The following is a 20,481-nucleotide window of genomic DNA, read 5'->3' as shown; positions in this document are numbered from 1 at the left end:
AACTTTCTCCTCTTGTCATGATCCCCTTGTTAGACCGCCCCATGCCCCACTCATCTCTCCCATCTCTGTTTAGACCGGGAGCGGAACAGACAGGTCTTTTCAGCGGGGAAGGGCACACAGCAGTGGATTATGCCCTTCCTCCCCCACTGGCCTTTATTCACCACCTGCCCCTTTACCCCTGCCTCCTTTCTCATTATCTGCCCCAACTCAATCCCTTTGTGCCTCTGGAGTCTCCTGGTCCACTCCTGGAATAATCTTCTCATTGTTATCATAATATGTGCCTCTTAAATGTTATGTTTGTATCTCTCCTATGTTATTCTTGTTAAGTATAGGGCCGGGGTCTTCGGCTGTGCTGGGTAGTAACCGTGTGGTTCAGGTGTGGGTTTACATGCCTCATTACACGAAATGAAAAGCCTGGAGTTTGAGAGGGGGGGGTAGAGGGTCAGGGGTTCAGGTGGAGCTATTATGCATCCTGTATAATTTTGACAATGAATAATGTTGTGGAACAAAGGACTAAGATCAATTTTTGTGTGCTGCTGCTGTCACATCTGAAATAGTTGTCTGAACGCTGCAGGTGACATTTATTGCAACACTACATTCTATACGATGGCTGTATTGCATCCATAACCATAAGTGTCTTTGCAATATTGCTGAATTAAGTATTATTGGACTTTAAGGCTTTATTTGAATGTGCACAAGTAATGGAACTTTGTAAAAATGTAACTGCTCTGCATGTGTCTTCATTACAGCTCCTGTGTTGTACTCAATGCCTTACTTTTGTAACTGTGATGCTATGCGGAGACTAAAAATTGGATTATCCTGGATTATCTTTTAGGATGTATGGATTACCTCTGTACTAAATGTAATCTTCTATGTATTGTATATTTTTGTTGTTATGTAAAAGGCAATGGATGATCTTCATTTGCTTCTTCAAATAAATATTAAGTAATTTTGCGACCAGTGTGTCTGTACAGCCCTTCTACTGAATTGGACATTTTAGATTGATATGATTTATAATAAAGTATGATGGCTGATGCAGAAAGGATTAGGATTTTCTCTTTTCTCATTTATAGGCCTACATTTAAATCTATCCATCCATATATGCTCAACTGCTCATTTTCACTCAATAGACATATCTACTTTAGACATTTATCCCCCAACCATCCCATTTCTAATCTGCACTTCCACCCGTCTGCATGATCCCCGCACACAGCAGGCCACAGTAGCCAGCTGTTGGATTATTGCCACGGTTCTATCTCATCGGGGAAGGCGTGTCACTCCCCGAATTACCCAGCGCCCCTTTGTCCTCGATCGGTGCCCAGCCAGCGACACTCATGGCGGCTGCACCCGTCAGGCAGCGCTCCGGGCCAGGGGGACCCCGGGCGCAGCTCCCGCCCTGCTACTACGAAGGATACCTGGAAAAGCGAGGACCGAAGGAGAAGGTAGGGTCGCCCGGCGCAGTGCCATGTTGTTTCCTGTGCATGCTGAGGATAGCAGTGGTCAGTATGACACCGGCTGATCCCCCATTCCCAGAGAGCTGTCAACTTCCTCCTGGTGTAGAATGGGCGAGGCGAGACTGCACTGCTGGTGGGGATTCTTGACATGGCGTTTGTTGTGCTGCTAAATATTATTTAGCAACAATCTGACATGCAGCGAATTATGATCGAATCTAGACGCATGAATCGTGTAAACATGGCTGCTGTCAAAACATTGCATTTAATTGAAATCGTTTGAACGATTAGCGGCGTTATCTTAATTACTCATCTGTTTCTCTGGGTATGTCTTCCTATAATTTCACCTACAATGTAATGCTGACTTATTTTACCATATTCTGACAGCCTGATCCATTAGGTTCATTTTTACTATCTCAAATAGAAAGTTGTACACAGTAAAATTGTTTCTCTTGTGCATGTTGTTATAGATATATAAAGTGATACATACAGAATGGGATACCCTCCCCCCAGGCTCTTCCCTCTCATTAGGCTCATTTTAATGCAATATAGACATGTAATGTGAGCCTGGCTCAGGTGCAGGGTATTGCTCTGATCCATAGCCACAGATTGACAGCAGCTGTGACTCACTTCCTATTCATCTCTTGGGACAGGAAATGGGGGGTGATAAAAAGGGAAATATCCATTACACACAAAAACAGCTTTTCACATCTCTGCTTGTGTCTTTGTGTGACAGGCATCCAGGCGGCTGTGGACCTGTCTGTGCGGGAATTCTTTGTATTTCTTCAATAACGCCAAGGACAGCCATGTAAGTTTCAGACTGTGGACACTGTGTTGTTTGTGCATCACAGTGTGTTGAAACTGATGCATGCTTCTATGTGTGTTACAGTTTGTGGAGAAGCTGGACCTCAGTGGGTTTGTGTCCCTGAAGGACGACTGCAGCCGGGACAGAAACCTGGAGGCAGCCAGACTCATCCTGCGCATGAAGGACGGAGAGACCAAAATCACAGTAATACTATTTAACACACCAAATCACTGACATTAAAATACGTTTTACAAGGTGTAACAATGCTATTGTCTCTTTCAGGCCCCTAACTTGGAATCAAGGGAGCTGTGGAAAGGTTTCCTCTACTCCGTTGTAGATGTAATTATTCATCTTTTGTACACCTGCATCAATTTATCTCTCTCTTGTGCCATCTTTAAAATATTCTCTCCTCTTTCCAATCACAGCTGAATGTACCATCCTATCTCACGTTGCTGCCTGGCCAGCTGCAGATGCTGAAGGAGGTGGTGGACAAAGAAAGATCCAGGAGGAGAACCCGCACCCCCACACGCGCTCCTCCCTCACGCGCTCCTCCCTCACCCCTCTCCGTGCCTTTAGTAGGGGAGATCCCACCGTGAGTTCTCCTTGAGAGGATAGTAGTTTTAATGTGTGACTATATGCCCATTTTTTTATGTGTGTTTGTGGCATGCAGGTGTTTCCGACCGGTGTCTCGAACAGAGGCGGAAGTCCTTTTAGAGAGACACCCAGACTGTGGCAACATGCTGCTCCGTCCAGGAAGAGACGGGTGCTCATTGGCTGTCACGACTCGCCAGGACCTCAATGGGTAAACCCCTGCTGAACATCTGAGCACCATGGCTTTAAATATCAGAGTTATGTACTGCAAATGTTACAAGATTTGTGTGTTTCTCTCTTTTGCTCCAGGTCAGTGTTCAGACATTACCGTGTGACTCAGAGGGACCAAGGTGGTTACATCATTGATGTAGAAAATCCTGTGAGTGTATTAAACACATACACTTCAAATCTTAAATTTCTTAAAATTAAATTATTTTGTCCTAATCATGTTTTTATTTACTTACCTTATTATTGTTTTGTTGTATTTTCATTGTTTTTTTTACGGGACTTCTGTCCAACGCTTGACTTATGTAATGTGAATCACTCCATGAACACATTTTTTTATAATAACAATGTGGATCAGTTATATCATGGCTAATACCTGGCCAAAATCTGCTTAGTTGTATTGCAAAAACGACATATTGGATCACTGAACACTGTCAATCTTTCAAAAGTAAATATAGCTACTATCCTGAATTTTCTCTCTCAATTTTTAAGAGGATTGTTTGGGAAATGGCAACTGCCAGGAGTTAATATAGAACATGCTTTGAGATGGTAGCAATCAGCAATGTTTCAGACTCAATAAAAACAGCTTTGACATATACCAGCAGCTTTAGGTGTATAATCAAATGGATTCCCTTTTCCAGATTCCCTGTGCTACCCTTCACGAGGTCATCGACGCTCTGGTAGAGAAGACGGCAGGAACTCTGCAGCCTTTCCTCCTGGAGGAGCCTTACGAAGAAAATATCAGTGAGGAAAACATGCAGCACAAAGATATTCTCAAGATTCATTTGTTGTCTTCATTAGCACTTTATTACGAGTATTTAAAGAGGCTGACCACCTTTTATTCTGTTTGTGTCATCAGCATATGTTTCTGCCAATGATGAGAATGGAGAAAGGATCCTCCACACTGCCCCCTCCAGCCCCCTGCCAAAGGCTCCTGCCCTGCCTCCAAAACAAGGTTTGTCTCGGTCACAAAAAACAACATGCAGACACTCGCAGACTGACAGAAGTATTCATCCTTGCTTTTCTTCTGGTGCAGATCGCTGGCCCAGCAGCCCCCTGAACAGGTCACCCGCCCCAGACCGCCGTATCCTGACCTCATCAGTGCCGGCCTCGCCCACCAACCCAATGAGAAGACTCATCCTCTCCCCTTCACCTCTCGCACAGAGTGAGTAGACAACGAAGAGCCAACCTGCTGCAGTCATCCTGATTTACAGTTAAAAACAAAAGAATATCACATTCAATATCTGAGGAGCAATACAGTTAATCATGCAATTACAAGTAGTTATCTAAGAGCTAGAGCTGAATTCATTAGACAGAAAGGTAATTGCCAGGTATTTGAAGAAATTGTGCTGTTTTCCAGCACTCAAATATGGAAATGTATGGTCATTTATGTTCGTTGCAGACCTGCTAAAAACAAATAGATATACTGTACAAAAAAAGTACCTAAACCTGCCATATCTTCTGTCTTTTCCACAGCTTTCAATGAGGAACTCAAAAGGAAGCTGGAGAAGAGACGAGCCAGTCAGGAGTGATTGACTCATCATGAGGAACAACCTTCTGTCACTCAATCTTCAGTGCCAAAACCCTTCTTACCGCAGCTATGTATTTATCCTGTGCCTTCTAGGTGGAAGACAAGGGACTATAAATATTGCCACTTTCTCTAAGGGAGATACAAAACGTTGGACTGATTAAATGGACTTTAGTTGGCTTGTTAAGAGCAAGATTGCCTAGAAAACACTGGATTAGGTTCATAAAATGCCTTGGTTGGGGTAACAATCCACTGGTGCTTTGTCCACAAAAAGCTGTTTACAAACTGCATCTGAGCAAAAATAATAGTGCCACAACAAATGATTTCCCTTCAGAATACAGCCCACACTGACTCAATATGACTGGCAGCTAAAAAAAAAAGAAGAGAGAAGCACTGACACAAACCGGACCACCTACTGAGCCTGATGTTTTCTCGTCTGAGCCCCTGTCTGAGCTGCTGATGTGACTGCTGCACCACTGAAGACTAAGAACACAAACAAACCTAAGACTGCCGAGATCAACACCGGAACAACAAACTCTGACCTGAGACTCTTTATCTGCTCTGAAAGTCAAATAAGCCAGGCATGATCAGGTTTCAGTTCAGCAATTCTGTTCCCTCACCTCGTCATATGAAACATGCCTGAAAAAAGATATTGTCTGAATACAGAAAACAGCTGGCCAGAAAACTGCACAATCTCTGCCTGCTGCTCATGAGTGCTATTTGTGATATATAAGCAACCATTAATGTATTGTTGATTCAGTGACACTGTTGTGGCTCATCAATGACTCAACTTTAACCATACTGTTAGTGCTTATTTTAAAGTCTTTCCTTATTCTCTGCCAATGTGTTTGTGCTACTGTATGAATGGAGATTCCAGATGATTTCAATACTTTCTCAAGAAAATCTATTTACTGTACTAATATGAGGTTGCCCTCTAGTGGAATATCTTTTAACTCAATCGGCAGAAACTAAAAAAGCACAGTGTTTGGATATGAAGTACATTTTTTTATGTTACAGTCCAAACCCAGCAAAGACTTTTGGCTTCATCACAATATGTTGCCATGCCCTACCTCTCTACCTTTAATAATGCAATTACAATTTATTACAGGTCTGAAGGAGCTTAAACAATAACAACATGTATTTCTACATTGACATTATGTCAATTTGCAAGTATATTTGAAGTCCGTGAATATTTGTGGCAAACTGTGATCAATAAGTGTCCTCTTAAAATGAACAGTTTCTTGTATGTTTGTACATGATGTGTTGTGTCTACTTGATCACTATCAAAGAATAGTGTTTGTTAGATATCAAGTGCATTAAATGTTTTTTGCATGGATGAGATGTGTCCTTTTTGTGAATCGATAGCTTATGCTTTATCAACAGTGCACCACTTTTTGGTTTACTGAAGAATGTCAGAGGTTGATCCAGTCATTGATTGAAAACCAAGAGTGCCAACAGGAGAATAAGGAAATTGGATAATGTTAGAATAAGTCAAAGCTATCAGTCCATCACAGAAATATAGAAGACCAGAAAAAATGTGTAGGAACATTCGCAACGGTTTTTTAAAGATTGACATGGAGATTCTGTTTTATCAACCACATATAACTTCTAAATCTATGTTGCCTACTCCAATTAATATTTCATAAATAAGTAGGCCTATTATTATGTAAAATAAAAAGTAGTATAAGACTATATATGTATATGTCACTGCACATGCAACATTATTATAAAGGATATGGCTATAAAAGAAAAATAACAATTAATTTATCCATTCTATCCGATGATAGGAGGACCCCCTGCAGGACAGACAGTCCCACACCACTGAGAAATGTTACTCCATCACTCCTGTTTGGACACGTTCAAGTAAAAACAAAAACAAACTTGAACACCCTCCGGGAATGTATCTTAAAACCTCGCCCATCTTGAATCAGTTATGTGTCCTGCATCAGACCAAAGTATATTCGGTCGGAACAATGCAACTTAATCAGATCTGAGATCCGCGCCTAACGCCGCCTCAACGGCAGTTAGGAGGGAGTGAAAAGAAACAACCTGTGGCCAACCGGGGCAGCAGCAGCCATTCAACCCTCCTCACCGCGGGATGTGAGTGTCTCTACAATAACGGATGACTGCTGTGACTTTGAGAGGACCCGACCGAGAAAGAGTTTAGAGAGTCGCTTTTTTCTGCTGCAGTCTGAAGTTTTAGAGAAAAGGTGAACCTGCAGTCGGTGCAGACGTTTTAAAGGAAGTTGCAAGCTACAGCGAATCAGTGTTTTACATCTCAGCGTACGTTAGGCAGCAGCAGCAACGTGTGGGGGACATAATACACTTCTCCGTTTATACAAAGTACCAGATACTTTGACTGTTAATCAATTAAGAGTTAAAGGATTAGAAATAACGTTTGAACAGGTGTTGGAACTATTTAAATGAAAGCCTCGGCATTTTTGGGCGTGTCAGTGAGCAGGTAAGTGATTAATTTTGAAATGTTGACGGTTAGCCTGCTTCAGATTGCGCTGCAATTTGCTTGCGTTGGTGCCAGTTTCCTTAAAACTGTATTACATGTTGTAAAACTGACATTAAATAACACATTCTCTTCAAAAAATATCGAAGCAACTCACTGGCTTCCTCTGACATTGCCTTTAAGTGTGTGTGCGCGTGCGTGTGCGTGTGCATGTGTGTGCGTTGAGAGAAGCTGGTTTTGGCCCAAGGGCGAACTATGTGAAACATCTTATCAGGGCTGCATTCTCTGACATGCCGCAGCTCATCAGTCCACAACAGCACACCTCTCTTAGGAAAGAATCACCTACACTCCCACTGCAGGTTGTAGTAAAACTGCTGGAAAAAATCACCCAAAACAACAGCTGTGTCTGTAATTAAAGGAGAAGCAAGCCCAGGCTAAATGTTACTCTGTTTGCAGACTTAACTGGGTTAAGCGGTGGTGATGATGCAAACCAACATGTTTCCTGTGTGTGCGAATGAACCACTTTTTTTTGCAAGATTTCCACTCATCTGCACAGACCTTGGCCCTCTCTGTGAATCTCTTTTTGTGTGTGCTTGTGTTTGGTGCAGCAGGAGAGCTGAATTTGACATCCCTGCACCCTGCTGAATGCCTTTCATGGCCCTGCATTAACATCACTATGGCACTGACAGATTTACTGCCGTGCTGACTTTAGCTCACTCTGCTCTTTCTGGCTATTCCGCTACTCTTTTGCTTTGTTTTCTCCAACTTGTGTTTAGGCAAATTTCTCTCCACAGGTTGATGTTTTTTCCACATGTTTTGGTATACATATTTAACCTTCTTTTCTGTCGGGTCTCAGGTCCAGTGAATTGATTGTGATATCCATACAACCTTGTCTCTTTCAGTCCTGCTCGGCTTTGTTTCTTTGGTCCGTGCCATCCATCTCATCATGGACAGCCTGCTGAGCGGGGCCAGTAAAGGGGCCGGTGCCCTTCAGTCAGCACAGACCTCATCACGTCATAGATGCCACTCGCTGTCTTTGCCCCTGTATGAGTGACCGTTTAGGAAACAATAAAGCCTAAATTCCTCTTAGTTTGAACAAAAGAGCCATGCATCCACCGCTGGCCCTCTGTGTCTTTTGGCTGCTGCCCCTGGCCTTGACGCTAGAAGAAGACTCTCCCCTGGACTGTGTCCCTCGCAAATCCGTGCCCTCCCATAGTGAGTGTTGCTTTCTGTCTTGCTTAATGTTGGCTCACAATGTGTTGGCTAGTGTTGGCTCATATAGTTTGAGTAACATTGGGTTTACTCATGAGGAAACAGGGTTGAATCACTGCTGTTTGCCAAAGTTAATCAGTCATGTTCTGTGTCTAGAGGCCAACGCTCACCTGTTTCATGAGGAGGGAGTGTTCAACTACTCCACCATGCTGCTGAGAGAAGATCTGGACCTGCTATTGCTCGGGGCCAGGGAGGCAGTGTATGCTCTTGACCTGAAAGACATCACCAAGAAACTTGCTTCAGTAAGAACACTGATGATGCCAACGTCATTCAAATAATTCTGTTAGCATTAGTCGTAACATTTCTTATCTGAGTTTCTTGGCCCAGGGCTAGCACATTTTTGTGTTGTGCCAAGTTCTCTGCTCTGAATGAAGCCCTAACTCAACACATACTTAAACCAACGAGTGTTACTGGAAGTTAATGGCTGATTTACGTTTGTTATACTACTTCAGTTACATTTGCAAGGACATGTTTACTTATTCTCCACAGTTGTAGCTTCCTAACAACTAATCAACCCATTTTGGATAATTGTATTTTTTTGTTATTTTGCAGCTTGAGATTCATAACAAAGTATAATTGTAAATGCAGCTAAATGCAATGTAATGTATTATTATGGAAAAATATTGTATTTATTCTTTGCCACCTTGAATTCCTTGCTAATAGCTGCAGCATAAAGTAATGTACATATGATTTAATTAATAATCATTATTCAGTTATATAATATCCTAAAATGGGCCATTCTGCATAATAAGCACTTTTACTTTTGTTGCTTTTGGACTGCAGACTTTAACTTGTTACATAATTTATTTTACAATGCAGTATTACTACTTTCACTTATCAAGTAATATATCAGAGTGCTTCTTCATCGCTGTGATACCAATCATAAAACAATTAACCTTGAAAAACGGAAACATTTAAAACAACATGGTGTTTTCACTCTTTCAGGTTAAATGGGAAGTGACACAACAGCAAAGAGACGAATGCAGAAACAAAGGAAAAGACCCTGAGGTGGGTCCCGTTTTAGCTTTGTCTATTTTAAATGTTTTTAGAAGGTGTAGTCATTGCTCTTTGAATGCCTTTACAGACGGAGTGCATGAACTACATCAGGATCCTGCACCAGACGGAGGATAACCGGATGTATGTGTGTGGAACCAATGCTTTTGATCCTGAGTGTGATTACATGGTGAGATGTGTGCTTGCTTATCTACATGTATATTATTGAACACTGCATAAATTGATGCTGTGTAGTTTATTCATCACTATTCTCATCAATTTGTGCAACATAACTATAGAACTTTAAGACTTTGTGAGTTTCAGTGTCTCTGTGATTGTCTCTGCAGTCCTACGCAGATGGAAAGCTGACTCTAGAGAAGAAAGCAGAAGATGGCAAAGGGAAGTGTCCATTTGATCCTTTTCAGAGATATGCCTCCATCATGGTTGGTGAGTAGCGGTTATATATTAAGAAATCGAGGATGAATGATTAATTCGTAAAGCTGCATTTTTATTTATTTCTTTGTATCTCTGTTTCCACTGTTGTGTCCTGCCAGAAAACAACTTATTCTCGGCCACTTCAATGAACTTCCTGGGCTCTGAACCCGTGCTGGCGCGCAGCTCCCCTGTCTCCATACGCACTGAGTTCAAGAGCTCCTGGCTTCATGGTAACATATGATCCTATCCTATATAATGTTGAAGATGGCGTTCATGCAAATGCTTTACTGTCTGGTCAACAACCCTTTTATTTCCATGACTCAGACAAGACAATGACAACAATACAACAACGTCTTTATAGAGTAACTTTGACTATATTTTGCAGTGATTACTTATTGTTGACTAAAAGACTAAAATGATTCAGATAAATCAGATTCTTTTTTCCAGCAGTTCTGTTTCCTGTGTAGCTGCCATATCAGGACTAAATCAATAGTACAGTCACAGGCACTAGGCCTAACTTACCTACTTAAGTTAAAGTAAACAATACCAGCAAGGTACAGTAGCTTGGGACGAAGACACAAGGTCAAACTTCGGCTATTTGACTAAGGAGGCATACAAAACAGGACGAGGTTGACTGAATGTAATAAGAAAAACTAAAAGGGACATTTGACACAGGACTAAAACTAAACCAAAAAAGAAGCTGACAAAATGTACACTCCTGCTCTGAGGTGAACAGTCTCATCTTGATGATTTCTTAGTAGCTCAGTCAAAGTTGCTGTTCTTTTCTTCTTTCAATACCAGAGCCCACCTTTGTTTCCATGGCTCAGATGCCAGAGAGTGATCTGAGTGAGGAGGGAGATGATGACAAGGTCTACCTGTTCTTCAGTGAGTCCGCTGTGGAGTGCGACTGCTACAACAAACTGGTGGTTTCCCGCGTGGCCCGGGTCTGCAAGGTGAAAAAGAGTTTAGCGTGCATGCACTTATTATTTGTCGCAGGTCCATTTCCCAAAACGACCGTAACATATAAACAGCACTTCCTCAGTGGCGCTCAGTCCGGCCTTTCCGCTGCTTGATTGTGCATCCCGTTTCTCTTTGTGTATTTCCACATGTCAATGTGGAAATACAAGGTTTTTTCTGTGCTCACAGGGGGATCTTGGAGGTCTGAGGACCTTGCAGAAAAAATGGACATCCTTCCTGAAGGCCAGGATGGACTGTCCCGTGTTGGAGTCTCAGCTGCCGTATATTATCCAGGACACTTACCGCTTGTGTGACCCGCAGCAGCACTGGAAGGACTGTTTGTTCTACGCCATCTTCACACCCCAGTCGTACGTTTGAATCAACAAACGTGTTTGTGTTTGAGGGAGCAGGGTCTCTTTCTCTTTAATGGGCTTTGGCACACCACTTGGCTCACATTTCTGTGTGTGTTTCAGGGATACATCAGACCTGTCTGCAGTGTGTGCGTACCGCGTGTCAGACATCAGTAAAGTGTTTGCGGAGGGGAAGTACAAGACCCCAGTCCCCGTAGAAACCTCTTTTGTTAAGTGGGTGATGTACAGCGGAGATGTCCCCGTCCCTCGGCCCGGAGCTGTGAGTCTGCCCAGAATTCAACGTGTGTGTGCGTGTGTTAGAAACAAAGGCAAAACTCAAAAGGCAACTCTTTTTTTTACAAGTGTCCCAGCAGGAAACTGATTCCTTTTGTATTCTGACTCCGTTGTTCTCTCTTTTCTCTTTCCTTCCCCTCGTCCCTCGCCAGTGCATAGACAATGAGGCTCGTAAAGCGGGCATAAATCAGACTCTGGACCTCCCAGACCGGACCCTTCAATTTATCAAAGATAGGCCCCTCATGGACCAAGCTATCCAGCCAATAGGGGAGAAGCCTGTTCTGGTGCGAAGGGGAGCCACATTCACACGCATCATAGTCAACCAAGTGCAGGCCGCAGACGGAGAGAAGTACCATGTCATGTTCATAGGCACAGGTGGGGGTCTCGGTTCAGCTGACAGCCACTTCCTTTCTTTATTTCCCTCTGCAGCTTTTGATATCATCACAACAGTGATAAGTGTCAGGTCATATGTGTCAGTATATAAATAAAGCATATTTCTATATTCCTATTAAAAAGAGGAAGGCACAATGCTGAAAGCAGTGAACTACGATGACGAGATGTTCATCATAGAGGAAGTGCAACTCTTCCAGCCTCCAGAGCCAATCAAGACTCTGAAATTCTCTCACGTCACGGTAATTTAAAACTCTTTCGTAGCCACTATAAATGGTTTGCTTCTTTTAAATAATTGAATGTGTGTGTTTATTGTATATGACGGTAAAGCACCAACATCAGTGTGATGGCTCTGTATTTCTGTGTGATGTCTCACTGTGTACAGGGTCAGCTCTATGCGGGCTCAGACTCGGGGGCAGCACAGATACCGCTGGCCTCCTGCTGGAGGTCCCTATCCTGCATGGACTGTGTTCTAGCCAGAGACCCATACTGCGGCTGGGACAAAGCTGACGGGAAATGTGTCGTCCTTTCTGATGTGAAAGGGTAGGCATCTTTCCCAACATGAAGTACATGCAATGTCGATATCTGGTCTCTCAAAACGAAATGGTCATTCTTGTATCCTCTGCTTTAGAGAAATAATCCAAAGTGTGAAACAAGGAGATGCCTCTCTCTGCCCTGATGCTGGTGAGTTAGTGTACACTACCACTGTAATAGAAATATTGATATTGTGGATGCCTGTTGCGACTTTCCTGGAAGAACTGCTGTATTAAGGCACAGCTAATGCAAACCAAACATTTTCCCAATAATGCAGCTTCACATTCAAAACAATGTACAGCTAAAATACAAGTTTACTTTTATAATCTAGAAGTCACAGTAAATGCATTATGTTTCTACTATTGATCATCAATAATGTGTATGCAAAACATCTGTTTTGCGTCTTTGGAGAGCAAATATAGAATTTTTAATTACCAACTCCTTTATTTCAATGTGTTTTGATGCCCCCAGTATCGTAGGAGGCATTAACAGTCACCGACGGTAAAGAGGGTGTGGCCAAATCACACCAGAACAAAAATATGAATTACTGCCAATTTTAATCCTTTACATAACAATAATTGAGGTGTATTGTGGATTGGTAAATTGAAATTGTGTGTAAGTGAAGGACCTGTTTTATTTTCAGATCCTGTGAAACCTATGAATAGGTCCTTCTGGTACGGGGGAAACCTGAATCTCCATTGCCTTCCTCCCTCCAACCTGGCAAAGACCAGCTGGGTGCGGGCTGGCCGGCCTCTGACCCCTTCAGCTCGCATTCAGGTTCTACAGGACGGACTGCTGATCCTGAACGCCACAGAGTCCGACAGTGGTCGGTACCGCTGCCTGTCTGTGGAGCTCTCCAAAGCTGACAAGTACACGAGCACCGTGGCAGAGTACCAGGCTATAGCCCTGTCTGACCCGGGGGACACAGGGTCTACCCAGGCTCAGACTAAAGGCCCCTCTGTGGCTGGACTGCAGGTCGTAGTCGGGCTCCTTGTAGTTTCTCTTCTTGCCCTTTTGGCTTGGAACTTTTACAAAGGCCATCTACCGCTGCCCTGGAACTGCAGAAAGAAGAATACAGAGCAATCCCAAGAGACCCCCGAGCAGGGGGGGCTGAACTCCAGAGTGACCTACCAGGATGCACCGGGGCCCGTACCGACAGAGGGCAAGCCCCTGGTGTCTGGAACAAACAACCACACTGGAGGGGAGGCCGCTGGGGAGAATGAGGACCCCAAAGATTCTCTGCAGTATATTGATGACGAGTACGAAAATTAAAAATGACCATCCTGCGCAACTAAAGTTTGAGAAATGAACAAGAATAACGCAAACTATTTGTTAAGAGGCAGAACTACTGGATTCAGCTCTAATGTTTGAGAGAAATCTCAATTTATGGGACTATAAAACATTCCCAAGGGATTGAAACTTTTGTACATGTTTGAGACATTTGAAGTTCTGCTTTTTGTTTTATAATTGTGTACATTTAAATGTTTTAGCTTCCTACTAATTGTTTAATACCTTTCATAGATTTAGCATATCTTGTAAAAATTATTTAGATTTTCACAGGGAATGTAAAATCATTTAAAATGAGCCATTTTCATTTTACCACTAGCTGCCATAGTTTTCTTTTATTGTATTAAAACGTTTCTACCTGGTTCTTGTGTATCTAAATATAGACAATGTTTATTAGTTTTCAACAAGACTGGGCTTGCAAAGAATGTGAAGAACAGATGTGGAAGATGCCTGCCGTTATGAATCATCTTTGTCCTTTCGTGTATGTACATCTCGTCTTTCTGACTGAGTTTCAAATATTCCATTTCTTAACTCAATTAAATGTTTAAAATTGGTGTTCACGACGGAAAAAACATTAAAACGTGGCAGCTTGCAAAGAGTAAGAAAGGGAAAAAATCTTTATTGTGTCATTTTGATTACGTTACAACTTGCATTTCAGACAACAGTACAGACTAATGTAGCTCCGACAAACTGCTCTTAGTGAGAGCAACCAAAAACAATAGAAAATAGCCACATTGACTGCACAGCCTACATAATATAGCGTCTATGCTTAAAACCCAGCGACTGGGGTCTTGGTCCGTCCCTCTTTGTGGTCTCTATCTCCTGTAGCGGTACCTCTTGAAGTGGAACCACAACTGGAAGATCCCATTGGCGAACTGACAGCGGAAACCGTGTCGATGTGAGTACTCCCACTCCCTGTTGACAATTTTGAAGGCAATGTCCTCGTATGGAGGGCCGGCGTGGAACCTTAGGATCCCAAAGTCCTTGTTGTCGGGACTGGGCTCGAGGAAGTACTGCGGGGTGGAGCGCTTGTCGATCAGGTCCGGGTAGAAGATGTTGAACTTGTAACCCTGCACGATCTTGGGCGGAGGGTTGTCGAAGTCGTAATGGGTCTGATTGTATTTGTTCCACTCGAAGCCTGTGTGGACCCTGTTGAAGAAGCGTGGTTTCCTGGGACGGTATTTGTCCGCCCACAGGTACATCTTCCCTGTGACGGGGAACTCCACGCTGAACTGGGCCTCGTCGTTGCCCATGCCCTGTCTGGCGCGACGGATGAAGAGGTCTTCGGCGGTCTCAACGGCATCACCTGATGGAGAAGTCAAAGAAGCAACCATAAGTGGGGAGAAACAATACATATAACCAGAGATGGCAAAAGTACACATCCTTTCCTCTCTTCTTTAGAGAAGACCAGGAAATGATAGATACACGGATCGTGTTCAAATCGCAATGACTCTAAATAATAATGATCACGCCACCAAACACAGATTAAAACTAAAGTAATGAGCCTGTTTGGAAATTGTAAGAGGTAGAAAGTACAGGTATTTGTGTTAAAAATGTGAGAAGTAAAAGTAACAAGTCAGAAAAATAAGTAGTGGAGTAAAGTACTGATACCAGAAACATTTACTTAAGTACAGTAACGAAGTATTTGTACTCCACTACTTCCCACCTCTGCATATAACATTTTGTGCAGCAAAAATGGTAGGTGCTGCTACATCTTCTGCAGGCATTAGTGCCCTGTGTGTTAATAATCTCATACCTGTGACTTGTAGCTGTTGTTGGCGTGCTAGCTCCAGCCTGGCTGTGTCCTCTTCTGCTGTGGTGGTGTGCGAGTCCAGCGGCAGCTCGGAGGACGTGAGCAGCGTGGGACTGTAGCGGCCCGAGTCGTACTCCGACTGGCTCTGCTGGATCAAATCCTCCTCCGTCAGCACGGCCTCCACTACCTCGCCCTCCTTCTCTTCGTCTTTCTTGTCGCCCTCTTCTCCCCCTTCCTCATTTGGTTTGCCCGCACCGGATGTTGAAGGACCTGCCTCCTCGTCATCCCCTTCGGTGTCTCTTTTTTTATTTTTGGTGGAGGATGAAGGCTCCCTTTTTTTTTTAACACAGAAGCGAGAATTAACAGTTATAAGTGAAAGTTAAAGCCCAGGTTACCTAAGCCTTCATGTCCTCAGGGAATCAGGATGTGTCTCATGTGTTGTTTCAATATAACGTACTCATCACCGCTCCTCGCCTCCTCTTTGATGATGGGGAACAAAGGTTCACTTTCCACCCCCTGTTCCTGTTTCAGCTTGAACAGCTTCTGGCGCAGAACATCCTGATGTCGCTCTCTCAATCTATGACACACAATAGAATATTTACATTTTCAATTTCTCCACTGTTTATTCCGATAATGAGCTGTCCTTAGAATTTATAATGCAAGTACAACAGCAGAAATGTGTACCTTGCTCTGGCCAGATAGACTCTGACTTGCTGCAGCAGACTCTCCCAGTAACCGATATCAAGATTTGACCCTCCTGCCCGAATCTTGGTCTCGATGTTCAGGTGCAGCGCCTGCAGCTGGCTGTAGGTCTTTCCTTTGAACACCGTCTGGACATCAATGGTCACAGCTGTGTTGATGCCTTCACGACGATCACCTGAGAATTCAAAAAGATTGCATTGAAGATAAAAAGGTAAAATAAATGTTGTTGGGCTTCTAGTACATACAAATCAGAGACAGCTATGAGTTGAATTATTTAGTGGCACGCGGCACCGTAACCAGTGGCACACTAGGAATAAGTGTGCAAAAATATTTTTATTGTATTTTCGAATCCTGAACGAGACCGCCGGCAGAGCGCGTCTCCCCCTGCAGAAGGAAGCCATGCACGCAACGCAGCGCAGAAGGATAACTTCTAGCCCCGCTCTCTTTAACTCCAGTCGACTTTCTGCTGCTTGCATTCATGGTGAAACGATCAGGGGTGTAGCGCACTTCACACATTGCAGTACCCATAAGGAGCTGTTTTGCGTGGCTGTGTCTTTACATTACATATTACTTAATTACTCTTTAGTTGAAAACCCAGTGGCGATCTGCTCATCTGTCATTGAAAATAATATGCTACACAGGGGCGGACTGGCCAACTGTGTGTTCTGGAGAATGACGCTACGTCCGGTCGTCAGCGAACCGAGCCGCTCACCAGCGGGCCGTTGACGACCGGGCTTGGTTCGCTGACGGCCGGGCTTGGTTCGCTGACGGCCGGCACCGCCCTTTATTTATTTAACTGTGTTTAAACGGCATCATGTAAGTTGCGCTGACAGGCGACAGAGGTCCACAGCTTCCCCGCAGCGAGGCTCCCCCCGCCCTCCAATTGACAGTTTAAGAGCGCCCCCCTTTGACAGTTCACGAACGCCGGCACACCAATCAGATTTTTATTTTTTATTTTTTAAATGGCACTTCATATCAAAAAGGTTGCCGACCCCTGATTTAGTCATAAAAACACTGCTGGAAATGTAACTTTACATGTCACAGTAAAGCAGGGATTATTCTGTACCTGGTCCTTTCCCAGAGGCCTCCAGTTTTCTCAGTTTGCTGATCTCGTCCTCAGTGATGGTCGTCATGTCTCTCCAGAAGTCCACGTTCTTCCCTTGCTCCAACTCCATGTACACCTGCCGGCACAAAAACACTCAGTTATTACAAAGATGGAGCTCTTTTAAAGTTGAAGCTTCTATTAAAACTTGGCCTGTGAGTGAGCCATTTGTAGGGTCATCTGCGTGAGCTAAAACATTCCATTTACCCTTTGGGGGGGGGGGTTTATTGTTTAAACTCATCATGCCGAGTCTGTATTGCGACACATTTTGTATTGACAAATCATTTTCCACTTAGTTAAAAGTTACATTCAACTGTAAAAGTCAGATTAGATGTCTAAAATGTTTTGGCACCCCTCAGTGGCAGATAAAGTAAAAAGACAGCAAGGAAATATATAACTCAGGGATACTATGATGAATCTGACATCTTTAAACATCTTGTTTTGTCCTTTCAAACCCCCAAATATTCGTTATCAATATGATTTGAAACTGAAAATATGCAGCTAATATCCATCTATCTGATTATGAAAAAAAAACATCTGCCAAGTATTAATTTGACAATTATAACAAAAGGTGGCGATAATTTTTTTGTTGAATCACCTAATAATTAGCTCTCCCTATAAAAGCATCACGTGCAATCAGACATGTTTTTTTAACTAAACTTTTTCACTGGAATAGACCCATAACCACTCACCTTAATGTCCTCCAGCAGGTCATCCATGTCTGTGACCGTGAGCCCGTTGAGAAAGGTGTAGGGCTCGTGCATCTCAACCGCGAGATCGTCATCTTCTGCACTGATGTACTTCGCCAAAAGGTCGATAGGCTTGGCTCGACCATCTCGGATTCTGATCTTGGACCTGGACAGTGAATATCATTTTCCTATTAATGATCAGTTTGTGGGAGCAACTTAACTGCAAGTGTGCAAACAAACAGAACCATGACAAAAACACCCTGCACTATCAAAAAGGGATATACGGTATATTGTGTGCACACTGACCTCAGTTTGGCCTGGTGCAGATGGAAGTTGTCCTCCTGCTCGGCCCAGGTTTTGAAATGCTCGGCCTCCTTCTCTCTCTGCAGCATCTCCAGCTCCGTCTCTCTCATGGCCTTTTCTCGCTCCCGCTCCAGACGCAGCTGCTTTACCTGTATACACAAAGTTTGTATAAATAAGAACATGGCTGATATTCAACACTCAACAATATAGTGCCATCAAATAAATACTCCACAGCTCATACCTTTTGCAGCTCTCTGCGATTCTCCTCTTGAATACATTTGTTTCTGTCTTTAAGGTCTTTATCTCCCAGATGGCCAATGCCTTTCTTATCCAATGCCTGAAAGAAACACAAAACTTGAGTTACAATACTCAGAGCAAGGTGGACTGGAAGCTACATTTGAAATCTCCTTCCATGCCGTTCAAATCTTCTCTCTAACTCACCTTCTGCCATTTGAATGTGCCCAATAGGTTGTTGTCCCCAAAGGGATTGTCTGCGTTGGTGTAGCCCATGTACTCTTCACTCCAGCCCATCTTTTCTCTCCTCTTCTTCTCCTTTGCTTCCTTCTTCAACAGTCTCCTGGCTCTCTTCTCCTCTGGAGTCTCCAGAGCCTTCATCATCTCTGTCTGTTTTTTCTTATCCTCCTTTTCTCTGACTACACGGCCTCCACGATCAGACTCTGAGCTATCAGACGAGTCAGGTGAACTGGAGCGCTGCCTCCCTTTTTCTCTTTTACCCTTGCTACTCTTACTCTTCCCTGGCTCTCTGTCTTCACTCTTCTTCTTGCACTCTAGGCTTTTGTCTTTGTCTCCTTTTCTTTCCCTGTCTCTGTCTGGCGCTTTCATTCTTCTGTCTCTGGCTGGACTCCCTCTCTCTGGACTACTCTGTCTTCTCCTTTCTCTGTCGCTGCTTTCCTCATGGGAGTCAGAGCTGGACTGGGACCTTTCCCTCCTTTTTTCTCGGGATGTTCCTCTCCGATTCTCCATTTCTTTTTCCTGCTTCCTCACTTTGGAATTGCCTGAATCAGAACTGAGAAAGAAAAAGGGATTAAGTAAATGTTGGCTAGTGGATAATCCATAATGTGTTGGAGAGAAGGACTATATTTTGTGTTTTTTTTTACTCTTGCGAATGTGAGTGGGTTGAAATGAAACAGCAGACTTGTGAATTAGTGTTAGTTTTTCTCTAAACACTTGTAAAACCTAGATCCAGATGCAATTGCAAGTTAATTGCACAATGATATCTTATCTGTATACATGTCAGAGTGTAATAATAATACGCCTGTTTAAAGTACCAATAACACAGTGGGAAACATCAAATGGTTTTTTGACAGCCCAATTTACACATTTGTCTCAGGGGCATATGACATCCTATATCCTTAGACCCTTGCAGGCCACATTGAAAAACTCCCCCCCCAGAAAAAAAATCACATTTAACTGGGGGGAAATAAAGGAAACCCCTGAGCCACAGAGGACGGACAGACGTGCAATAAATGTCATGCGTACATAGATTGGCTCAGGTTAATTTATTTGCCATTCAAACAAATACTTATTGGATTAACACGGGCAGCACTAATTCAACTCACTTTTGTATGAGGTAATGTCGTCACAAAGTGTTGTCTAGTGTTGGCTGGTTTGCATGTGTGTTTAGCGTTCAACAAGTGTTACGGCTCGATTATAACAGTAACGTTGGTTACCTTGATGATCGACCTCTCGACTTGCTCCTGGTTTTGTTTGCTGGTCCTCTCCTCCTGTCGCCCTCCGAGCTGCTCCTGTCGCCACCTGGACGGTCCCTGTTTTGGGGCCGACGCCGACCTGGAGAGCCATCGCTGGAGTTCCTGCTGCCCGAGCGGCCCCGTCCTCGCGCGGCTCTTTTTGTTTCCACAGACCGACTACGGCCTCTCCTTCCCTCCGGTGTGTGGGACCGGCTCACTCTGGATCTATTTCGTCGGTCTCTGCTTGGGCTTTTGGACCTCGAGCGGGACCGACGTCGTGATTTCGAACCCATCACGAACTTTCCGTCTATGCAGGGTCTGGAGTGCGCTCTGTCGCATAAATAAGAGGTAACAAAGAAAACCGTTTGCTCTCCTCACAGCGTAGTAGTATAGAGTATTTTTTAAACATTCAATTAACTACATGGACATATGTGTCTGATTCTCTCACTTACAGTCATCATAAAATTGTGGTAAATTGTCTGGTTTTAAAATGATTTGATCTGGCAGTAGGTAGCCATCTGAAGAGGTCTTTCTAAAAAACAATGGCGCACATTCTCGACGTCATGAGCATAGCTTGAGAAAATAAAGTATAAATTAATACAAATGATCTAATTTAAATGTTATGTTACATGGGACATCTTAAATATATTTAA

General features: G+C 43.4%; 3 protein-coding genes across 4 annotated transcripts; 2 read left to right on the top strand and 1 right to left on the bottom strand.

Annotated features, from left to right (window-relative positions):
• The first annotated feature begins 1,151 nt into the window (after nucleotides 1-1,151).
• stap2a (signal transducing adaptor family member 2a) lies at nucleotides 1,152-5,937 on the top strand. 2 transcript variants are annotated; one of them, XM_034196003.1, is made up of 11 exons: nucleotides 1,152-1,442; nucleotides 2,188-2,259; nucleotides 2,341-2,460; nucleotides 2,539-2,595; nucleotides 2,682-2,848; nucleotides 2,927-3,058; nucleotides 3,157-3,226; nucleotides 3,714-3,816; nucleotides 3,932-4,027; nucleotides 4,109-4,237; nucleotides 4,549-5,937. In XM_034196003.1, the coding sequence occupies exons 1-11, from the start codon at nucleotides 1,335-1,337 to the stop codon at nucleotides 4,602-4,604; spliced, it is 1,110 nt and encodes a 369-aa protein (XP_034051894.1). In that variant the 5' UTR covers nucleotides 1,152-1,334; the 3' UTR covers nucleotides 4,605-5,937. The 2 variants fall into 2 exon arrangements, with proteins under 2 accessions (XP_034051894.1, XP_034051893.1); XM_034196002.1 differs by having other exon boundaries at nucleotides 3,932-4,237.
• A 2,043-nt stretch (nucleotides 5,938-7,980) lies between these two features.
• Nucleotides 7,981-14,185, top strand: sema4e (semaphorin 4e). The gene is made up of 14 exons (XM_034196001.1): nucleotides 7,981-8,273; nucleotides 8,427-8,572; nucleotides 9,276-9,338; nucleotides 9,415-9,513; nucleotides 9,671-9,770; nucleotides 9,878-9,988; nucleotides 10,560-10,711; nucleotides 10,905-11,083; nucleotides 11,189-11,345; nucleotides 11,512-11,734; nucleotides 11,876-11,991; nucleotides 12,135-12,292; nucleotides 12,381-12,433; nucleotides 12,927-14,185. Exons 1-14 carry the CDS (start codon nucleotides 8,165-8,167, stop codon nucleotides 13,553-13,555), a joined length of 2,295 nt encoding a protein of 764 aa, XP_034051892.1. The 5' UTR covers nucleotides 7,981-8,164; the 3' UTR covers nucleotides 13,556-14,185.
• On the bottom strand, nucleotides 14,165-20,121 carry cactin. The gene is made up of 10 exons (XM_034195999.1): nucleotides 19,811-20,121; nucleotides 18,561-19,146; nucleotides 18,361-18,456; nucleotides 18,123-18,268; nucleotides 17,820-17,982; nucleotides 17,092-17,206; nucleotides 16,008-16,200; nucleotides 15,781-15,900; nucleotides 15,327-15,655; nucleotides 14,165-14,876 (listed from the first exon to the last, which is right to left on the bottom strand). Exons 1-10 carry the CDS (start codon nucleotides 20,119-20,121, stop codon nucleotides 14,386-14,388), a joined length of 2,550 nt encoding a protein of 849 aa, XP_034051890.1. The 3' UTR covers nucleotides 14,165-14,385.
• Between the last annotated feature and the right edge of the window lie 360 nt (nucleotides 20,122-20,481).

Source organism: Gymnodraco acuticeps, unplaced genomic scaffold (assembly GCF_902827175.1).
Source record: "Gymnodraco acuticeps unplaced genomic scaffold, fGymAcu1.1, whole genome shotgun sequence".
NCBI classification, from domain to species: domain Eukaryota; kingdom Metazoa; phylum Chordata; class Actinopteri; order Perciformes; family Bathydraconidae; genus Gymnodraco; species Gymnodraco acuticeps.
Note: the sequence above shows the minus strand (reverse complement) of the source record. Positions and strands in the feature narration are given on the sequence as shown.